The sequence below is a fragment of the Halictus rubicundus genome, chromosome 9, assembly GCF_050948215.1.
Source record: "Halictus rubicundus isolate RS-2024b chromosome 9, iyHalRubi1_principal, whole genome shotgun sequence".
Classification (NCBI taxonomy): Eukaryota; Metazoa; Arthropoda; class Insecta; order Hymenoptera; family Halictidae; genus Halictus; species Halictus rubicundus.
Window position 1 is genome coordinate 13,652,389 of NC_135157.1, and position 22,155 is coordinate 13,674,543.

General features: G+C 43.3%; 2 protein-coding genes across 4 annotated transcripts in view; one reads left to right on the forward strand and one right to left on the reverse strand.

Moving 5' to 3' along the window:
• Positions 1-14,850, forward strand: part of Myb (proto-oncogene like protein Myb) — a 43,103-nt gene extending 28,253 nt beyond the window's left edge. The window contains exons 3-10 of one of the 2 annotated variants that reach the window (XM_076793147.1): positions 1,198-1,362; positions 4,730-5,051; positions 5,534-5,873; positions 5,955-6,376; positions 6,717-7,033; positions 7,430-7,519; positions 10,205-10,330; positions 11,173-14,850. In XM_076793147.1, coding sequence (XP_076649262.1) covers positions 1,198-1,362; positions 4,730-5,051; positions 5,534-5,873; positions 5,955-6,376; positions 6,717-7,033; positions 7,430-7,519; positions 10,205-10,330; positions 11,173-11,307 — 1,917 coding nt within the window. In that variant the 3' untranslated portion in view covers positions 11,308-14,850. The remainder of the gene's footprint in view (positions 1-1,197; positions 1,363-4,729; positions 5,052-5,533; positions 5,874-5,954; positions 6,377-6,716; positions 7,034-7,429; positions 7,520-10,204; positions 10,331-11,172) is intronic. The other variant, XM_076793148.1, reaches the window with a different exon arrangement.
• On the reverse strand, positions 12,488-22,026 carry Rchy1 (Ring finger and CHY zinc finger domain containing 1). 2 transcript variants are annotated; one of them, XM_076793209.1, is made up of 5 exons: positions 21,170-22,026; positions 16,740-17,057; positions 16,194-16,472; positions 16,020-16,110; positions 12,488-15,903 (listed from the first exon to the last, which is right to left on the reverse strand). In XM_076793209.1, the coding sequence occupies exons 1-5, from the start codon at positions 21,359-21,361 to the stop codon at positions 15,818-15,820; spliced, it is 966 nt and encodes a 321-aa protein (XP_076649324.1). In that variant the 5' UTR covers positions 21,362-22,026; the 3' UTR covers positions 12,488-15,817. The 2 variants fall into 2 exon arrangements, with proteins under 2 accessions (XP_076649324.1, XP_076649323.1); XM_076793208.1 differs by having other exon boundaries at positions 12,488-15,906; positions 21,170-22,025.
• Between the last annotated feature and the right edge of the window lie 129 nt (positions 22,027-22,155).

Below are 22,155 nucleotides of genomic sequence, written 5' to 3' on the forward strand. Positions count from 1 at the left end.
TCCCTTTATCTCGCCGCCATGAAAATTCCCTAACGCACACGCGATCGCGTCATCGTGCCCGTGACTTTGATCGGATGTAACACGCTAGGGGAGGGATACAATGAGCATGGGCCACGAAAAAAAAAAAAAGAAAAAAAGAGGTCCACCCTTCGTAGCTTCTACAACGAGTTACGTCCGCAGGCAGATGCCCTCGACCACCCCATAGTCATATGCTACCATAGAGCAGAGGCCGCGCCGTATGGTTTCCCGTGGGAAACATCATAGAGGCGTATCGATCCCGTGCGGCGCGTTTTGTTACGCGGCCATTCTCGCCATTCTGACGCAATTGCGAATCACAAACGTGACCAATTTGCGACCCGCGCGACCATTATGCGCCATTTATCGATCCACCGAAGCAACTTTGTCCATAATCGAATCTCGGATTTGGGGAGATTACTGTGAATTCGATGCTGTACGAAAAAATGGTACTTTGGAAGAATTTTTCATCGGTACGGAGTAATTTCCGGTTTTTAAATATTGAAAAATAGCTTTGAGATCGCTGCTGACATACACGCTCCGATAACGGTGTAAGGATCGTAAAGTAACGAGTGTCGTTAAACATTATTATTACCGCTAATTAGACTCCGATATCTCAAGTTTGAAATTTGATCGTGTTCCGCGATATTAGGATAGGGGCGTCAAGCGTGTTTATCGAGCTAAAAAGAAGCAGACATTAACAAGTTAAATTTTATACATCGTCGTGTAGCCTCTTCTCGATTTATCGATCGCATTTCGACGATCTTGATTCTGTCCGAGAGAGCACCTGCTGCCGAACGAGGCCGGCTATCGGACTCTTTCTTCGTAGGGCATTAATTTTCGAAATGGCACACCCCGTGCATCTACATACATACTTGTTTCACTTACTCGTGTTACTAAAACCCATAAATTCAGGAAAGTGTATAATCTACTAACAACTTGTTAGTTTGAATTGGCCAGATCACGGGACTGGAACAGGTGCCATTTTTTTTTTTTTATGGTAATATTATCGTTATTCTAAAGTACAATGTTGGACACTGATAGCATCGATTACTGTCATCTTCTATTGGTTCTTTTTTATCGGAACAATGAGTTTAATCATGAGAATAATGAGTTTTGAGGGCTTCTTGGCCATTTCGATAGCCCACCGATGTTCTAAAATTTGATTTATAATTGTTGCAGGATTCTTTGTTGAAGCAGTTAGTGAGCAGCGTGGAACAACGGGGCGCGGTGCTCCGATGGGACACCATAGCCGGTCACTTCACAGATCGAAGCGACGTCCAATGCCAGCAGAGATGGGCAAAGGTCGTGAATCCGGAGCTGGTCAAGGGGCCCTGGACGAAGGAGGTATATACCTGAATTTTGTTGCACCCCTCTCCCATCGAGCCTCTTTCCGGCCATTGTCTCTCGAACCCCATGAAAAGCCGGCCATTGAAACCTCCACCACTTAAGGGTAGTTCTGGTCGCCATTCTTTTTTCTTTTTTCACCTAAAGTACACTCTACGCGCTACCGAAAAGGGAATCGAATTCAACGCAAGAAATAATCCTTTTTATTGAACCAAACATACATCTAAAAAATTGTAACGGTACCTTTCACAATTGAAGACAAAATATACAGATTATTGAAATCGTCGTACACTTACGATAAAATACGTAAAAATTAAGAATTTTTACATACGTTGATGGGGTTTCCTGCTTCGCGTATATAAACATTTAAACCTTAATTACCTTTACACTTTTACATTTTAACATTTCTATACGTTTAATCTTTTTCAAACATTTTTTCAAAAATATTTTCTTTAGACAAGTAGATTATGTATGGAAGTCTTAAATGATAGGAACAATTGTATGCAGTGTTTACTGCGTATATGTCCAAAATGCCTACTCGATAAAAGTCCCAAGAAGGGGCAAGAAGCTCGAGAGACCTCGGTCGCGTGGATCAAAGAATCTCCTATCCGATATATGTCCGTGGCTAGACTCGTGTCTTGGACATATATCGAGTAAACACTGTACACTGGTCTATTCGTTGAATTACATATTTGCAACTTCAGGAACTAGTTAAATCGGTCAGACATACTGCATTCGTAAACTAACTGTTCAGCTGTCCTATAAATTTAGGAAAGAGATAAAGGACATTTAGAGCACAGCTCAACAGAACACAGGTGTTTCAAGGGATCTATCAGAACATTTTCCGCACAGGTGTGCATTTTGTCCATTCGCTTCCTCATTGAAAAGTGTGTTACTTCAACTCCGTACAAGATTCAGTTGTCAGACGTCGAAACCCGTTTTCGCAAGTATTTGAACTCGATCAGGGGGGAGCGTTCCTCTCGACAGAAAGTTCGTAATGTACCGTTACACCCTCTTTCTCGAAAAGTTTCTTCTGGCATGCCAGCGTATCCGGGATGACTTTGCCCAGCACAGTTCCAATGGCTATACTTTTTTTAACATGTCTGTGCAACGACCAGCCAAATATGGAATCGGAGTACGGGGGACTCTCAATTACATTATTTATGTCGATCAGTTTGAACTCTTACACCAGAAAAATCTTCTGCATCCGTTGCAAGGACCAGGTTGAGGTCCAAGGGTTAGGGTTGCTAACCAGGAGCTACTTAGGAATCCCTTTCTTTCTTTCAATAATTTCATTCTTTCGAAAACCATGTATTGACGCTCTTCAATTTTTCAAAGCTCTCCACTGTTTCGAGCTTTAGCTACTTATATTTATTTCAACTGTATCAAATCCGCAGTTCAGTAATACGTAACTACAGTAGCAAAAGTTAACCCTTAGCACTCGAACGGCGACTATAAGGCGCCACTAAAAATTGCTGTATCATTATTCAAAATATTTTTCACATTATTCAATTTGTTAGTATTTAATAAATTACTAAACAGTTCAGTATTGTACGAGTAAATTGCACGAGTTTCGTATGTATACCATGCAAAAAAAAATCTATAGAAGGGAAGTATTCTAGGTCGAAAGAAATGTTTCATTTTGGAATTAAAATTTCTTCGAGTGCAAAGGGTTAATGTCTACTCTGGCTCGACGTAGGGTTGGAAAGGGCTAACCCGTAGCAGAACAAACGCACTCCCTTGAGACCCAAAAATAAAATTTTATTTTGTCGTCGATACATAGCCCTTCTGTGAACGTCAAAGAAGTTCTGATCGAAAAACAAATCGTAGTGCGAGGGGTTACGAAAGAGTTGCAAGAAAATGGGACACAATAAGAAAAAAAAAAAAGAAATTCCCGTAAAAGTTGCGAAGCTATGAATGGAAAAAATCACCGCTGCGGTAGAAGGGAACTGTTGACTCGCCGGAGTCGGAGATGTTTTGAAGTTAGGGCTCGCCGGCCCTTCTCGGCGTGAGGGATCCTGTGCATGGCCGGTACTGTACGCCTACACGTTGGGCCGGGCAGAAAAGAAACGAGCGAAAACGCTCTCCACGGTCGCCTCGGTGGGGTATGCAATAAGAAGAAGAGAGGTCTGGAGCCGCGGAGATGCTGCGTCGTCGTCGCCGTGCCAATGCACTTGGCAACAGCCAAGGGCAAGTAAGCCGCTTGCCGGTGTACCGAACGCGTGTACACGCGGTCACGGGTCCTCGTCGGTGTGCACCTGATTCGTGGTATGGGAGCGCAAACCCATCGCGTCCTCGTTGCCCAACTCCTACGTCCCTCTCACTCTCTCTCTCTCTCTCTCTTTATTTCATTCTCCTGTACCCCTCTCCGAAGCGTTCTCTCCGTGGAGGTTCGTGCGCGACGATCGTCTCTCCTCTCCTCTCTCCATTCTTCGACCTACCGCCACGTTCTCCGCCTCTTCGTGACTCCGCGAGGACCGGAGAAATTACTTACGAGAGACTCGACGCGATGGGATCACTCGGGGAACCTTCCGGTGCTGCTCCTCGACGGTTCCACGTTTTTCTACGACACGTTCGTGAAACGCTCAACGGAATGTTCCCCTTTTCAAGCTTCCCGAGAGCTCGTGCCGCTCCATCAACAACTCCTCCTCTGCCCCCATCCGATAATCGAATGCCCTACGGGGGGTGTTCCGGGAGTTGCTCCGTTGATCCGACGACAACCGAGTAACATCCCCACTGTTCGGTGTCTATCAGACGTTTACGGAAAATGCGCGCGTCGTGACTTTCGGAATGTCGAGTATTATTGACCGGAGATGAAAGAGAGCTGGACCTGCCGAGGGCCCTCGAAAGGGCACAAAGGCGGCCAAAGAATCCATTAAGACAGACTCTCGGTTTGTTGTCTCTGCTTAAATGTTCACCCCCGTTCCAATTCCAATCGACAGCCAGAGGTCAGGGTTAAACGCGAGGAAGAATCTGTTCTGTTCAATGAAAATGACGCTTAACCCCTTGCCGTACCTTTTAGCTCGGAAGAATTCGGGCCCAAGCGCCAATTCATGTTTGGTTCGAACTTTTGAATACGAGTCAGACTCGTTAATGTTTACGTTTGACGAGCCAGACTCGTCAAAGTATGGCAAGGGGTTAATTCAAAGCGTTAATATTCCCAGTTAGACGAATAGTGTCCGGAAATTCCTCGAATTTCTTCCTGGACCGTGTCCTCGAGTGCGTAGAGTCGTACAGGTAGCAAGTCAGGGTCGTATGAAGGGCCACCTCGGGTTTCGTAGGGAAGATTGGACGTGGAAGGTAGAAAACCGGTAAATCGGGAGGTTTCCGTTCCGAAGACTGATGATCGCCGATGTGTTGTTTGCAGGAGGACGAAAAAGTTGTAGAATTGGTGGAGCGATACGGGCCGAAGAAGTGGACGTTAATTGCACGGCATCTGAAGGGTCGTATCGGTAAGCAGTGCCGGGAACGATGGCACAACCACCTGAACCCGGGGATCAAGAAAACGGCGTGGACGGAGGCGGAGGACAGGATTATCGTGGAGGCTCACCGCAGGGTGGGCAATCAGTGGGCGAAAATCGCGAAATTGCTGCCCGGAAGGACGGACAATGCGATTAAGAACCACTGGAACAGCACGATGAGGAGGAAATACGAGACGGAGGAGGGGAGATCCGCCACCGGGACCAGAGGTTCATACAACTCACTAGTTTACGCAAATACACGAAAAGTCCACCGTACCTTCTGTGGGCAACATGCCAATTTCGTGCCAATTCTTTTGTCGATAAAAGCCAAAATTTTGCTACGATATTCGATGGTATTGCACTTTACAGTTCTTAAAAGAAAGTATGTATATCTCAAAAGATAAGGTGGCATCTTGTCCATTTGCAAAGACTTGTAATAGAATTTTTACAACTACCCTAGAGATAATAAAATCTGGTTCGATCCTTTAAAGAGATCAAAGATCTTTTAACTTGGTGTCTTTTAGATTTATTTTGCGCAATTGTCTTTTGCGCATTTGCTGCAGTCGTTAAACGGTCGCTCAAGGTCGCCGAGACAGACTGCTGCGTAATGTTCAGTGTCTTGGATAGCTGGTCGACATTGAGCGACCGTGATCCTTTAAAGCTTGATTTGGAGAAGGGATGTTCTAACGAGACCGTTGTGTGTGCAACAGGACGAAGTCGAAGAAAAGCCACGGAGCCACCAACCGCTGCGAAAGATCCCGTTTGCACGAAAGAAGATGTGTCCTCCGGTCAGGCTCGGCTGAAAACATCGTCGACGAGCAACGAGAACGCGACGACGATTCCGACGACCGTGCAAACATCGCATACTCTGGACATTGACCAGCTGGACTGGGCCAGAGCCTGGGAGAATCAACAGAACGTTCAGACGTTCCAGGGTCTTCTGAATCTGAACGATCGCACGCACAGCACTGATTCCCGGTTGGACTCCCCCTCGAAAAGGGCTAGCTCGTCCGTTAAAGTCAAGACTGAACAAATATCGCCGTTTACAAAGTACGTGTGTTCGAGAAATCAATTTAACAAAAAACCTCCGTATCTACGCAGTCTTGTGTTCACGTGACTATTCTCTCGTAGGTATTTCGATTTACAAATACAAGGTGAGGCGGCCAACTCGAGAAACTCGGAGATCAGACTGATGCCCATGCCGGACCTCGAAGACATGTCAGGCAGCATGACGGAGAAGGAGCGAAGCAGTCCACCCCCCATCCTGCGCAGACGCAGAAACACGCATACTCTTCAGCAGAGAACCGACACCCCCGATAGCGGGAACCAGTCTGATTATTTGATAATAACCCAGCAGCAGCCGCAACAGCAGCATCAGACCGGCGACGCGGCCCCATCCACTCCCATTAAACAACTGCCGTTCAGCCCGTCACAGTTCTTGAACAGTCTCAGCCCGGAAACATCTTCCTGGCCGCGGGCCAGCACGCCTAAGGCGAGCAGCCCCGGTCCACTCACCACGCCACAACCCACCGGTCTTCGACGAAGTCAGAATGGTAAATTGCCCACGAAGCACTCTCAGTTTTACGGCCTGTCATACCAACAGCTTTTTTTTGGTTACCAAACAGGAAATAATTAAAGTAAGAGAAATAGTTAACCCGTTCCATGCACCTCTAAAGTCGTGTACTGAAGCATCAATATTTTTTAGTCTAGCTTAATTATTTTAACATTGTAAATTCATCGCTACTCCATATCTAGAGGTTGATATTTGCCGGAATCGAGCTAGAAACAAAATTGAGTCATAGAGGGTTAAGGGTAAACGCAATCGTATAGGAAAACTAGTTGAATGAGTGAAGACGTCCTTGACCCAGCTGTTAAGAAAACGTGTATTTGCAGATGGCAATACGCCGAGGACGCCAACGCCGTTCAAGAACGCGTTGGCAGAGCTGGAACGGCGCAGCGGCGCGACTACTCAGTTACCTGCTACCCCAAGTCGTCTCGATGCTCTAACCGAGATCATCAAACAGGAAACCGACCGTGAAAGCTTAGCTGGGACCAGTACCATCCTTCAAGACTCTGGTTATAGCACGATAAGACGACGGGGTAAAGAGAACAGCGCTCCTGGCGGAAAGAGAGCGCGGAAAGCTCTCTGCCAAGCCTGGGCGAATGCTTCTCAGGATAATTCGGAAATGAGTTTCGTTGTAGAAACACCCGTAAGTCGAATATTACGTTTACAATTTTTGTTTGCCGAAAAACAGACTGCAGATATTTATAAGAATCTCTTCAACCTTGATCATTTCAAATCTTCACGGCACTTTAATCTTGTCTGAGTAATTTGGTAGCCGCTTCTTTGAAAAATTATAAATATCGGCAATCTTAGTCTCTAAACAACTGCTTAGAAATACACGAGAGTTTCACCTAACTTAAGTACCTTCGATATCTCGCATAGTATTGATGCTGGAAGAACATGTCAGCGTCACATTTCCATTTGTTTTTAATATTCAACGTCGCATGAAGGTTATAACAGGTCAATAATATGTGAGATACTTAAGGTGAATATAAATTGTAGGAAAACATTTAATGCAACGAGATTTCATTGTTCTTTTCAGAGTAAAAGTTTGGACACATCTGTATTATTCTCCCCGGCATCAATGGCACTGGAGGATAGTTTCTTAACAGCAGGGACTAGTCCCGTAAAGGTAGAGAACCATATCCATCATAATCAAAATCATATTCAAACTCAACCAGCCCTATCCTGGTATTATTCCCGTACCAATCGCCTTTAGACACGCTAGCCGGCCTAATTCTCTTTTGTTTAACACTCTCTTCGTCTCTGTCATTCTCCTTATGTTTATTTTACTTTTTAATTCTGCCTGCCTCTTAATAATGTAATGCCTTGTCGCTTCTTTCTCTCTTTCCATCCAACCTGTTTCTGTTTTATCATTTTTTTTTGTTTTTTTTTTAAATCATTAATTTATGAGTACATGTTATAATCACCAAGGCGCGCGGAAAAGAAACATAACCTCAGTTAGCTAACCCATCGCGACCCTTAATCGACCTGCTTTTCGTCGCCCTGGTATCGTCCAATCCAAAGATTATTAGCGTTCTTTTTTTTTTGTCTCGTAAGTTCTAAGTGTAACATGACTAACATTAACGGCGTTAAATATCGTCTGATTTATTTATACATTAACTTATTCCAACTACGAGTATGCTTATCCTGTTAAATTATTTATATGCGGCTTACACGGTCTGAATATTTTGTAAATGTAATTTACGATCACGTGAGCGGAGAACGCGTTATTTAAATAATTGTGTCAAAGTTTTAAATGGCCACTCGATCGAGTACTTAAGTTATTAATCGCGTGTATACAATTTTTTTTTATATTTGACTAAGTTACTAAGCATTGGAAACATTCGTACTTATTCGCGTTCGAACGACAATTCGAATATCGCGCGCATAGTCGACACACGATAGAACATTGTTTCGTTTTTGTTTGGTTCGATCACTGGCTTCTCCTTTGATTCTAGTTTCGCTAAGCATTGAATTATGTTTATGAGTATCATGCTCGTTTTGATTTTCTACTGCTTTTTTTTTTTGAAACCTTTTTTGTTGATACTTTAATTCGTGTACATTTTTCGGGCACGTTAACGCTTTCGACACGATGCAAACTGTAATTATTCATCCCAGCGATTGTCGCCATGTTAATACAATTAATAAGTTCGTCGAATGACCGAGTCCGTTTCTTTTATCGAAAAAAATTCGCAAAACAATCGGAGAAAAGGTGTGTCCCTTCGACATACGAAATGAAGTAACGATTCGGTTCGATGACCCGGAACAAACGAAAACAATAGGATATAGGTAAACGAGAGGTTGTCGACCTGTTTGTTTGCGTACGCGATTTTTTCGTCCTCCAAGCTTTCGACTTACCGAACGAAAGAATGTAAAAAGAAGATTGTTTTGCTTTTTGGTAAACGGGTCACCGGTGACCCTCGCGGCGTAGAACGTGTTCGCGTGCATCAAAACACACCGAGAGGAAAAAGTACATACTTACACCATGACTCTATCTTTTCGCCGACCATATTGTTTTTGCATCGGCCAGGCTGAAAACTATTTTTAAATCAATATTCTTGCAGACTAATCTAAACACAGATACTTGTTAACTCATCGCTGGACTGCGGATTTTACGCGTTTAGGGCAAACGCGAGTTGGTGCAATGTAAAACAGTTTGAGAACAGCGAAGAAAATTTTCATTTGTCGTTTGGTTCTTGCAATTGATCCAAACAATGTTTACTTTCCATAAAAATCCGCAGTCTAGGGTGAGGGATCCAATTACTGTACCTATATTAACTGTACTTACTTTTAAAGCGTAATATATTAACTGAATGAAAGAAAAAATGTTAATATCCCTTTTTTAATATTCATTGTGCTCTCAAAATAAGCATAATTAATACAGGTACAGTAATTGGGTCCCTAGTAATTAAGACAGACGTCAAAGGTGTACGAATACTTTTTTCTCTTAGAACAGTACGTTCCCAAATGGTATCCCCGTGACTCTCCTTCGTTCTTAGAGCGATCCTTAGATCCTGCACGACGGTGTATGTATATATATATATATACACACACACATATATATATAGGTATATAACACAAAAGTATATATATATATATATAAATATCTTTTAAATATTTATTATCATATTAATATATTCATATATTTATATATTTTTACTTCTTTCGTAAATAACGTTCAGTTGCCGCATGTCTAAAAACTAACTCGAACGTAAAACACCCTTTGTATAGGCCTGGCCTAGCGTACCAAAGTACTCCTACCCCTCCTCCCAGACCCACCCCCTCTCCGTGAGCACCCGTTCCAAGAAACGACGAGTCCAAAGACGATTTCGAGCGGCGGTCTCGAAACGACGCTGATTCCAAAACCGAAATGCAAACGCGCAAAGAGAAACGAGAATAAAAATGAAAATAAGGGGGCCTAGTCATGTCACGGCAGTTGTTCGCCTAGCGATGGCGCGAAGTGTCTGCTCCGGTGAGGACGAGTCAACGCAGTCCCCTAATTTTCTTCGAAGTGAGTCCCCCCCCCCACCCATGAGTCCCCTCTGTTTCTATTTACCCCTCTCTGTCTCTCTTTCTGTCGTTTCTCTCTTTCTATCGGCGCGCTACGTTTGTAGCCGTCCCTGTCGAGCGACTTTCGAAGCGTGAAATCGATCGGCGGCTCTCTCTCTCTCTTTCTTGTCGATCATTAAACGTACTTTATTTTTTTTATTCTCCCCTCCCCTCGAGCACAAGACGTTCTTGGACAACAGGAATGTCTCGAAGCGGAAATAACTTTTTAATTGCCGGCTGTAGCTAGTGTGTCTATCCTTTCCAGACTTCCCACGACTTTGCGTCCGTACAGCGGAAGCCTAACGCCAAGAGAGCGATCACGTTCGACGCGTTCGACAGTCCCTGCTGTATCATCAGCCCTCTGCCGCTCAGGCCGGCCAAACGCGCCAAGGTGAGTCCCTGTTCTCTTTTCTTCTCGCCGTTTCTCTACTCCTTTGTTGTTCACTGGTTAGCTGTTTCCTCGGTATGTACTTGCATCGCCGTTCTCTTCTTCGTACGACACTGTGCTCTTCTAACACCTATCCTCGCATTGCCAAGCGATTCTGCTCGATCTATTAATTTCAAACATTTACTTGACTGCTACGATACGTTCGCTACTAACGTCGATCATAAAAATTGACTGTTCTGTGACAATATAATATGGTTCAACTTCACATCGGCAACCCGGAAATTTTGTAAAAGTAATCCTGCAGACTTGGCGAGAAAATCGCTCAACTTTAAACACGAATAATTTTCGAACCAGTGAATTTCGCGCATTAATGCTTCGATTTTTGGAATAATCTCGTCAATATCTACAGGATCATATAATAAAAAGTTAAAAATTTCTACTAACGTCGATGATAAAAATTGACTGTTCTGTGACAATATTTTTGGTTCAACTTCACATCGGCAACCCGGAAATTTTGTAAACGTAATCTTGCAGACTTGGCGAGAATATCGCTCAACTTTAAACACGAATAATTTTTGAACCAGTGAATTCCTCGCATTAATGCTTGGATTTTTGGAATAATCTCGTCAATATCTACAGGATTCTATAATAAAAAGTTAAAAATTTCTGGGTTGCCAAGGTGAAGTTAACCCAGACTCTTACTATAGCTTGTGGGTATAGATGACTCATGTTCGATGGTTGAGTATCCGAGTAGTTGGAAATATTTGGTAGAATTTCGGATTGACACGTAGAGTAGTTGGCACGTTTCGTACGTTCTAACGTTAATGTTATTTATTCTGTTGAAGCTACAGTTGGAGGCGCAATGGACGACGGTGGCTTGCGGGCGCACGCGCGATCAATTGGAGATGACCCGAGCTGCCCGGCGATTTCTCAGCAGCCACGGGTACCTGCCGCTGCGTCCTCGTTTTCTGAATTTCTGAGAGCGTTTCTACAGCCGGTAGGGGCCTCGGTCGCACTTCGTGGTACAAAGGAAAAACGCGACGTTGAACTAGTCGTAGTTTAAAACTATGCGGCGCTTCCGTTTAAGGAATATGGCCTTCTGTGTTTTCTTTCCATCGGATATGAATCGATCGGACGAGTTTAAGGAAGAAGCAAAAATCAGAATAGAATTCTATTAGAAAATTTTACACGGACTGTGCACGACGCGTTATGGCGATGGCGGGATCGACGTTGCGGTTGGTCGAAATCAACTGGTCGCTCGAAGTCACCGAAACTTTTGCTCGCGTCGTTTGAACCGAATAAACGATTCGCGTGATAACGGATAAGACTCGGATAAGACTACTTGTTAAGCGAAAACGAACGATTGTACAGAAAATTAGATTCGGCGCGACATTTGGTTTCGATCGGACTGCACGCGCGCCGACGCACAGCGTGTATGGTTCAGTCGAATGTTAAAGGAACCACGGTGCAACCGACATTGCATCCAAAAGGAGAGGGAATGTCACGAGCTTTCGGAACTCTTTCGTTCACAGTTTGTTGTTCACGTCGGAACGTGTGGAACACGAACGAACCGCGAAAATGAAAGCGAATCAAAAGACACTTTCTATCTTTTTCTTTTTTCTCTCTTTGTGGGTGACAAAGATGTTGCTACAAGATGCGCGTTCATCGTGAAATGAAGACGGAGCGTTCTTTTTTTTTTTTAATCAGGAAACGCTTGACTTGGTTGAGCGTCGTTAAATTGTCCTGCGCCGCTTCCACTCGTCGTTTCAAGACAACGAACAAATACAAATATTTTTTACTAAAATAATGTTAATCGGTATCGATAAGATACAATGATCGAAGGAAATTTAATTTCCTCGCGAATCATGTGTGAATCGACGATTGGGCGGGCAGCGATGACGATTGAGAACATGATGCAGATCGTGGATTAACGATTTAGAACCTGGTAGAGCAAAGCAGATAGTCAAACGGAAGAAAAGGGGGATAAAAATAGAGACAATAAGGAGACAATATTGATAATGTTCTATTGATTTTTTCTTTTTCAAGATCTACCTTGCTTTGCCAAGTGATGCCCAGAAGTGTCCTTGTTGTCCGCAGGTTGTAGCAACTCTTGTCACGCGTGTACGAAAGCATAAGATGAACGAATGAAATAGTAGCCGGTTTGTTTGATACAATAGTATATATTATATATAATATAAAACAAAAGCATTATTGCGGCCGTTATGTACAAAGAGCCTTTGTAACTGGTATTTAATTTACAACTGAATAATAAAGACGTGATGAGAATCACACCAAAAAAGAAACGTCGCAATTGCTCCTTGGATCTGTGACCGCACCGTCACGGTCATCCCTCAAGATGGACACGGTGACTTAGTCCGTGCGGCCAATAATAATACGCTAACAATGTGCTAAGACGTTACGCATAGCAGACCTGGACGTAAAGTTATTTTAAATACGACAACAGACATCTGAAATTGTTTCAAACAGTTCCTTCGTGTCCTCGTTAAAAATAACTTAAAATTAACGTTTCTTTTCATATGAATACAAATGATCTGAATATAATTGTTCTAATATTAACAATTTCTTATGTCATTAAGAATTATTCGTAGAAGGTATTCTAGCGAATGTTCGTTCGATTAAAAAATTAATAAAAAATCTTTTAATCCTTGTGCACCCAACTGAGGAAACTATCAATTTCATGTAACGTGTTCAACAACGAGTACACAAAAAAAAACCTGGGCTAGCCCATTTATAATATTTTCATAGTGTCGAAGTTGAAGCCTGATGTGAAACCTGATCGGTGCACAAGGTTCAAAAGTTAACTGATAAAAATAATTCAGAGACAACGATTCCCTCGCCGCATCGAATAAATTATCGCGGAATTACATAAACGTTATTTCCGTTCGATTAACATGATCCGCTAATTGAGCAATCACCCCGTGATCAATTAATTTAAATAATGTCCAAGTCTGGCGTATAAGTAAACAACGACAATTCGGTTTTTTACGGCGTACGTCAGCGTGCTGCTCATTCACGAAACTTGGAATGCCATGGAATGAATAAGAGGTATAAGTGCTGTGATCACCAACTTGACATTGCTCGACGAACAAGTGGAAAATCCCAACGGGCGAAACAGTCCCTTGACCGGCTCGAACCGTTTTGAGCTTGACAAGCAACACCGTCGTTCGAGAACGTGTCTTCTTGGACCCGGGGGTCGAATTACAGGGTTCAATCGTGCGCACAGAATCATCAAACAGTACAAACCGGACACGATTATCGATATTACATACATGAGCGATCCGATGAGCGTCGAAACAAAGCCCTGGAGTGGTGTTCTGTTTCTTGTACACCGTGTTCATAACCACGCGCCAAAAGCCACGTGGAAATCAGGATTCTCCACAGTAGTGCTCAATAAAATATTTAGTACAGTGCCACTGATTACACTGCAGCCTTTAGTAGTCTGACCTTCGTTACCAATTAATATACTACATTCTTCACGGTCCGACCTCATTTCTCGATTATTCTATCTTAACATCGAAACAGTAGAATACAACTAGTTCCTCGATTTCTTCGCTATGTAATCTTTTTCAGAGGAATGTACGACAATGGATACTCTCCTCGCTTCAAGACTAATCGAACTCTACGCTTTTGATCCGTAACGGACGCCTAATCTGTCTTTTTTTTTCCTCCATTTTTTTTTATTAAAAATTTAACAATTCAAAATTGAACTATCTTCGCTAATATTTATTGTACAAAACAAGCTAAATCCGCCTTACGTAACTAACAAGGGGACTCGTCGCCAACCTCTATGGATTTTGATGAAATTTGAAGATTACGTTACAATTGAAATATCTCTTACAAATACGCATTTTAAAAAAATAATTTATATCTGCATTGTAAAAGATTGAAAGCGGTTTTCTGAAAAGGTTGACTCGTAGACTGAAGGTCTTGAAGTTTTCATTGTTTACAGTGTATTATCAAGAGATGTTCTACAAGACAGATTTACAGTTAGAAATTTCATCAAGCTCAATAGGTAAGTTGTGCGACTCTGATAAGTTAGCTTCCTAAGAAAGAATGAAAATTTTCGTTCGCAACGCGGAGAACACGCGTTAGAAGTGTGCGATTAATGCCTCCTCATCGAGAAACCAACTGTTTCGTTATAACAGATGCCGCCACAGCTGCTTAGAGCAAGTAGAATTCCTACTTAATTAAAAAACATATCTTACCAAAAGCGAGATTGAGAAAATGAGGGGGGAGTGATCGAATACAAAGCGAGTTCATGACGAATAAAAGTACAAATACGTTAGGACAGAAACACATTGCCACATTGCACAGGCTCACATTGCTTTACCAACTTTGAATACAAATTTTAATTGCACATTGGTAGACTGCAGATATTTGCATAATTGTTCCTGTCCTATGAACGCACGTGTCTACATCTTGAAGTCAGTGTCGCGTATAAGGGACAATGTGTTTATGCGAACCCTGATTATACACACATTATTTAAAAAAAAAAAACAAAATCCACATAGATTTCGAATTACCGATAAATTTTCAAATAATCGTCACACGTCAGGTATCAGGTTTGTTACGTCACCCAACTGTCATACATTCTCCCGCGTGATTTTGTTACGGAGAGAAAGTATGCTGACACATCGAGAAGACCCGAGTGATCCTTGACTAGATGGCGATCTTTTCGAAAATTGCGCGTTATGATGTAATCCCATTAACGAATAAAAGGCATTCTTATCAATTAATAATCTCATTGTCATACTATTTCTACGTGTATCTGCGTAATATAAAATCGGGGAACTATATGCGTAGTAGATAATCATAGAGGAACTCTTAGCTGATTACAACAATAGCTAAAAGGGGATTCGTTTCGATCTTCTTCTTCTTTTTTTTTTTTTGCTCTGACTAGTACTACCGGTACATGTTGGTTGGTTGATTAGCATTTGCGAAAAGATTGCATCGAAAGAAAATGGTCACGCATCACGAAGTGTAAGAATCTCCATTCGGAACAAAAATGAAAGTATAAACAGCGCAAGAAGAATTTTGGTGAACAGGGACGCCGTGCGTCGAGTCACCGATAATAATAATAAAAAAAATACCGAGAACGCGTCGTACTGTTCACTTCGATTTATAGTAATCAATCAAACAAAATCCTCGCGAACAGAAAATCATACGTTCTTCATAATCCGAGCTTCATATTCATTTCCATCGAGATTAATATATTCGCGTTACGCCTGACATCGTAACGCGAGTATTTAATCGTATTCAACGCGGCCTTTCAATGAGCAACCGATTTGAATTAGCTGCTGCACCTTAGCCTCCTAATAATCTAACTTCTGTAAAAACTCTGAAAACAATCAACAAAGACGTGTAAATTCGCTAAAAACAAGTAAAGAGGTAAACGCAATTCTCCTACTGTCTTTTTGAAAACGTCTGGGAGCGACACTTTCTCGGGAATGATTCTGTATCATACTCCCGTTAATACTCGGAGTTCTGACGTTGCGATTTCTCTTCGTCGCCCGTATTCGTGCTGCCGCCGGCTGTTTCGTCCAACGTTTCAGGATCTGCTGAAAGTTTCAAAATCGCGTTCATAACTGTATTCGTAGAATGCGAGGTGTAACACTGAATTTCTAATAACGTCAGTTTCAACGCAGAAAATGCAGAGAGTAGTATCATTTACCTGGTGAAGGAGATCCTTTGACTCTGCAGGTATTGTAACTTCCACAATTTAAACATTTCAAACCTACAACGTGAAACTTTACTGTCGACTCCTGTAACATTAACAAAATCCAATGAAATTAGCTATTGTTCTACAATCAAAGAAGATATACGTCTGACAGTTAATATGCTGTACCTCGTGGCAGTCTTTACAGAGAATATCAACTTTATAATCTCTATATTCTTCTGGCATTGGTGTTAATGACACTTCCATGTCTAAAAATCTCCATAAGTCAGTCATATCTAGAAGAGACACTTGGCAAATGGGGCATGCGTAATGTCCTGAATGTAACAGCTCCTCGAAACAAGGGCGATGCAGTAAATGACCACATTCTGGAATGTGACAGGGTATGCGACTCGTGTGAATGTCCTCCAGACAGACAGGGCAATTTGCATGCGAAACATTTTCCACGCACTGAAAGTATCAAATCAGCATTAGTACTACTATCCATAAAACGCACACGCTCGTGGAAGTGTCTGCTCATCTGAAGCAGGAGGAGTAAATTGGCAATAAAATGTGCAACCGGTAGTACCAGTTGCACTTCAATAGACGCTGCATATTTGCGCAAAGAGTAACCATTGCAGTTTACTAATCGAAACTGTTCAGATTCGTAAAAATAATCATGAATCAGGCTTCTCCCTTGAACGAGCAAACACTTCCGTAACTGCGCACACTGTTTACCGTGTGTCCATTTTGCAACTGAACCGGCAAACACATGTTGCACTTGGCACAGTGGAAAAATCGGGCTCGACCGCCAACCCGACATATCCCGCAGCCATCGCAGTGGTACTGATTCCTGTCTTCGTCGTCGAAGAGATTGCACACGAGACACGTGTATTTGCCGAACCGGCAGTGACAGTTCTGGCAAGTGGCTTGTACCGGCTGACGGGTATCGCACAGGACGCATATCAGCTCCGTGACTTCCTTTCTGTTCACCGTGTGGGTCTCCCGTTCGTCGTGGCAGAATCGACACGTGTACACCTTGTTGCAACAGGGCGTCTGGAAACAAATAATTCGAATAGTTCAATGACCGTTGCAAATCAATGCAACAAATGGTAAGAATAAAATGGCACTAGGCACTTTTCTTCACTCTCGTTCTGTTATATCGACAAACTGCCCTCGGCGACATTTTTGGCCGGTCATAATATTTTGAGTTAAACTTTACTACAAGAAACCAGAAATTTTTAACTCTTTTTCATGCAATCCAGTAGATTTTGGCGAGAAAATGCCGAAAATCTAAGTTTTAATCCTAGGAGATCAGTAGTTCAAAAGTTATGCGTGTTTAAAGTTGAGCGATTGTAAGCGTTTTTAGTAGGTAGGGGCGCCGCCATATTAGTATGTCCTCAGCGTCGCGCATCGTCTAACGAGCGGAGCCGCTAGGTGGCAGCATAAGCACGCAGTGACGTCGATAACATAGATTTGCAAGTGTAGCCGCCCCCTGCTCTGCTCATTGGACAATATCCGAGTACGCACCAATATGGCGGCGCCCTTACCTGCCAAAAACACTGAAAATCGCACATCTTCGCGCACGCATAACTTTTGAATTACTGATTTCCTAGGATTAGAACTTGGATTTTCGGCATTTTCTCGCCAAAATCTACTGGATTACATAAAAAAATGTTAAAAATCTCTGGTTTCCTGAAGTAAAGTTTGGACATAAATTTTCCTTGGTTACTGTTAATATTTTAGCCACCGCTAGTCTACTAATAGACTTTTCAATGACTTCTAAAAGAATGATAATAACGGTTCCAAAAGTATTAAATTATCCTGTTATTGCCATTGTTAATCTCGTAGTCTTGAAGGACTATTAGCTGAGTGTATGCACATTACTCTAATGACCCAAATAAGGTAGTGTAGTAAACCGAACGGGGCAATGAGAAGTTCGTTTGCGACCAATTAAGCTCTTCAGGCTTTGATAACTTGAAATGCATTAAAGAGAAAAATTGTTCGGTAGTCGTTTAAAGGGGAAAGTGTTACGCAGAACATACGTGTAGCGGGGCGTTTGGAAAAAGGAATGATGTCTCGAATTGATCAGCTGGTAGACAAAAAAGTTCGTTCAGCGATCCTGGTTCAGAAAATGAAGGCCTCCGATAATAATCCTATTAGCCCCCGTATGAATCCGTCCTTGATCCTTAACCGCTCGATCGTAGCAGACGGTTACAAGCGATCGGCAAATCCGTTCGGCGGGAGCGGTAAACGGACCGTCCACGTGCACCGAGAAGTAGACACTGTCAGTTGCGGTCACTAACTGGCCGTCTCCCGCACGTGGTCGCGTTACGTATTGTTACGAAATTCGGATCAAAAATTGTTGGCCAGCCGAACAATTTGAATTCACTCGGGACGGTTCCTACGAAAATTCTTGATACACGAACGCGGGCAACGTCCACGTCACGTTGAGCAATCTTAGGTTTTTCTGGCCGGTCAGAAGTTTTCTCTTGGACCGATTTTTGCTAAACGGATGTTGAGAGACCCATTAGCGGGGCCGCCAGTCCAAAAATACTCCGATGCAGCAACATCTCTCTTGTTCCTTGTTAGTATACAATAATTGTTAACACGTTCACCGCGCGGAATCTATTTCGAATGGCTCTCCGTTCACGTCAATTGTATAAGTTAACAGACCGCACCGCGGTACGTCCAAGTCGTTTTTCAATATTTGACTAAAATTACCGTAACGTGTGCTTTCCGTGTACGACGTGCCTACGTAATCGCTGCGCTTCTTCAAATCGCAAGCCTATCTAGATTATTCACGGCACCGGTGTTTCTCCGGGCAATATTTGTGGAACAAAGATTTCCAGTGTCTTATCTCCCAACTACCAGGTAAACAATGTAAACCGGCGTAAGCAGGTGAGAAGCCGAAATCATGCGGACGACGCATGCTCCGTGGCGCAGAGAACACCTTCGCTCGGTTTACAGGGTGAATGAGAAAAATCGTAATTCTTGGGATGGACAGTTTTACCTATTAATAACTTTAGTAACTTTTTTAAAATGAGTTCAAGGGTGAGCTCGAGGGTGACAGCCCTTACGTGATCACTAGGCTGCGGATTTTACGCATTTATAGCAAACACGGGCGGGTGTCGTTGCAGACAATAAAAAGATTACAAGAATTTAAGAGTGCCAATACTTCTTTCTCGATTAACGATCTCCTCCTTTTTTTCTCGCGTTGTCTCCCCCTTAGAATCATCCGCATATGTATACTTTTTTTCCAGGGTGTGTGCTTCTCCCCCGAGATGACGCTGAAGCACCGATCGCTACCAACAGTACACGACATTTGACTTATCGCGGCAATTGGTAAGCAACACTTTGAAAGAGGGCGTCCCGTTACACAACACGACGAAACATCATCGATCTGTTTGCTATGTACACATGCGCTACGCACACACGCGCGTCACGGTACACTGCATTCGCTTGATACGTTTCGCCCTAGACGAAACGTGTGACGGAGAAAATTCCCTTTCCTAGATGCGCAAGAAAAATGCGCGTGACATCAGTCATCCGAGAACGCAGGCAGACGCGGCTTCTGCGGCTGACTGATACCGGTAATTGACAACTGACATACCGAGCGACTGTTCGGTTTACGCTGCCCCCTTTTTCGGTTCGGAAACAATGTTTTCGAATCGTACGTTCATAATCGATAATTACACTTATTGAAGGCAGTCGTCGTGCTCGCGATACGGCAACTGGACGGAGAACGTCCGTGCAGATTCGGAATTTCGAAAAACAATTTTCTACGAGTAATAAAAGCTTTTTCTCTTCAACAGCTTGCAGAAATTTTCATGTTTGCGCAACAGAGGGACTTCACGCTTCTAATGTTCATTATGCTTTAAATATTAGCATAATTAATATGGGCACGGTGATTGGTACCCCTACAGTAGTTGGGTCCCTTATCCTATAGATTTTCTAGGAGCAGCATGCGTTTCGCATAGGGCGGAACGAATCGTATCTCGCTGCATGGTCATAAACATGCGACACGTTTCTGTGTTTACACGCGACGGGGGAACTGAAAAAGTTCGTCCACGGGCGATTTCGGAATCGCTAATTGCGAAACCGCCACGTCATTTATTGTATCGATTACCCAGCAAGTTCAAGGATAACCGCGGAAGTATCGAACTTCGTGTATATCGGCTGCCATAAACAAATTTATTTAATTTTCCGTACGCGATATTTATATATTAATTTAATCTCAAGTGAACCTTACGTAACTTGGTATGAATTTGTTCGGAATAAAACAACAATTCCACGAATATATCATACGTATAGATAGTAACAAATTTATCAGTGCACTAAATAAATAATTTCGGAGAGTGCATATTGACCGTATCGTTGACAATAGTCCGAACGGTAAACTCGTTTTCTCGAGGAATCCACGAAAATTCTTGTCCTTATCAATCCAGAAGCGGCGTAACGCGAATTAATGATATAATTAACCCTCAATTGGAGGCGTGCGTCACTTACGCAGCAATTTACCAAGCAAATTAATCGTTTTACATAAAGAGCATCGATTAACTCTCGTTACGTCCTATCTACCGGAATCAATGACAAAAGTCGTTTAAAATTTCGGAGTCAATGATGTCCGTGTCTTTTCGAACGCGTACGAAAAATGTCACGGACGAGATCCTTGTATCAAGAATTAAATAGACCATCACAGAGCTGAGCAGAATGTTATCCCAAATAGTGAACGCTCTATTTCGTGTTACATTACGTATACAACCTCGCAAATAAAGTATCTTATTTTGTTTCAATAATTTTTAAAAAATAGTATTCTATTTGGAGTCCATCGTTGCAGAAATGCCGCTAGATACTAGATACGATTGACTTCTAGAAAATATATTTGATCTCCGGCTTGAAAATGGAATAAAAGTTTGATTTGCTATTGAAGATATCGTTTGATTCGGAGAGTGTATAGCGTCCGTCGGTTTGAGCAATATTGGAAAGGCTGCTGTTCCAAATTCTGCTCGGCTCTGAGGAAGAACTGGCCGAGAATGTGGCGGGTGAAACCACAGGCGAGCGATCATCGGGGAGCCGCGTGATCGAGAGATGTCGAATGCGGAGCGCGGCTGATTACATGCCGACCGTTAACGTTAGAAAGGCACCGAAGCAGCGGGAAGACTCACCACGAACTTGGACTTTCGCTTGTAGTGCTTGCAGCCGTAATCGTGGCCGGCGGTCCCGTCGGAAGACGGTTCTTCCTCCTTGGACGTGGACGCGCGTTCGCCGATGGTCCGCGCTTCGTCGTTACTCTCCATCGTGTCTTGTTGATCCCGAAATTCCTGCCTCTTTCTCCTCCGCCGTCTCCTTTTTTCCATCGACTCACCCGTCCTTTCCAGATTTTCTCGCCGCGTGTCCGATTAACACCGCCCGGTACACAGTTTGTTTGTTTAATTAACACGCTGGCGACGATTCGAACGGGATGGCGGACAAAATAGAAGGAGGCAGAGAACACGCTCGGAACACGCGGCGGCCGTCCGCGTATCCCAGCCGCGCGGGTTTACCCGCGGGCGTCCGCGGAACGGATCCGTCAACCCGAGCCGACGGAAAATGTCGGCAGCCTTCTGTGGTTGCTCGCGGCCGAAACATTTCGCCGAGCCATCGCCGTTGTCTCGCGTTTGTATACGATTCTTTACGTCGCGAAGGATTAACGGATGGATCTCGCTACGGTCAGGTTTCAATCGCGGCACGCACGCAAGCTCTCTTTCTCTCTCCCTCTCGCTCTCTCTCTCTCTCCCTCTTTCTCGCTCCCCCTGTTCTCCTCTTTCGTAAACGTTGCATACACGAAAGCAAAGCGACGATGGCTGCTTGTTCCGCGACGGCACGAGAAAATCAAAGCGTCGTCACAATGGGAGCTTTACACGGTCATTTCGGGGGGAACAGCGATCGACACACGACACTTCTGACACCACTTCGCTTCACCGTACTGTCACCACGGTGTAATGATTACAACGGCAGACGACGTCCCCAAAAAAAGATGCAAAACCACGACCGGAAGTCCTAACGACCACTCGCAGAACTACGTCGCAGTCGCTGTACGCGTGTCCGGCCCGCGAATATTTGAATCTCGTAAACCGTGTTCGGAGTATGCGCGATGAATACTATAATAGTT

Bases quoted from the DNA above. Each gene is read 5' to 3' on its own strand.
- Rchy1 (XM_076793208.1), bottom strand. From the start codon at position 21,361: ATGGAAAAAAGGAGACGGCGGAGGAGAAAGAGGCAGGAATTTCGGGAT. The intron at 17,058-21,169 runs GTGAGTCTTCCC...ATTTGTTTCCAG, and splicing joins AGCGAAAGTCCAAGTTCGTG to ACGCCCTGTTGCAACAAGGT. The intron at 16,111-16,193 runs GTACAGCATATT...TTAATGTTACAG, and splicing joins TCTGTAAAGACTGCCACGAG to GAGTCGACAGTAAAGTTTCA.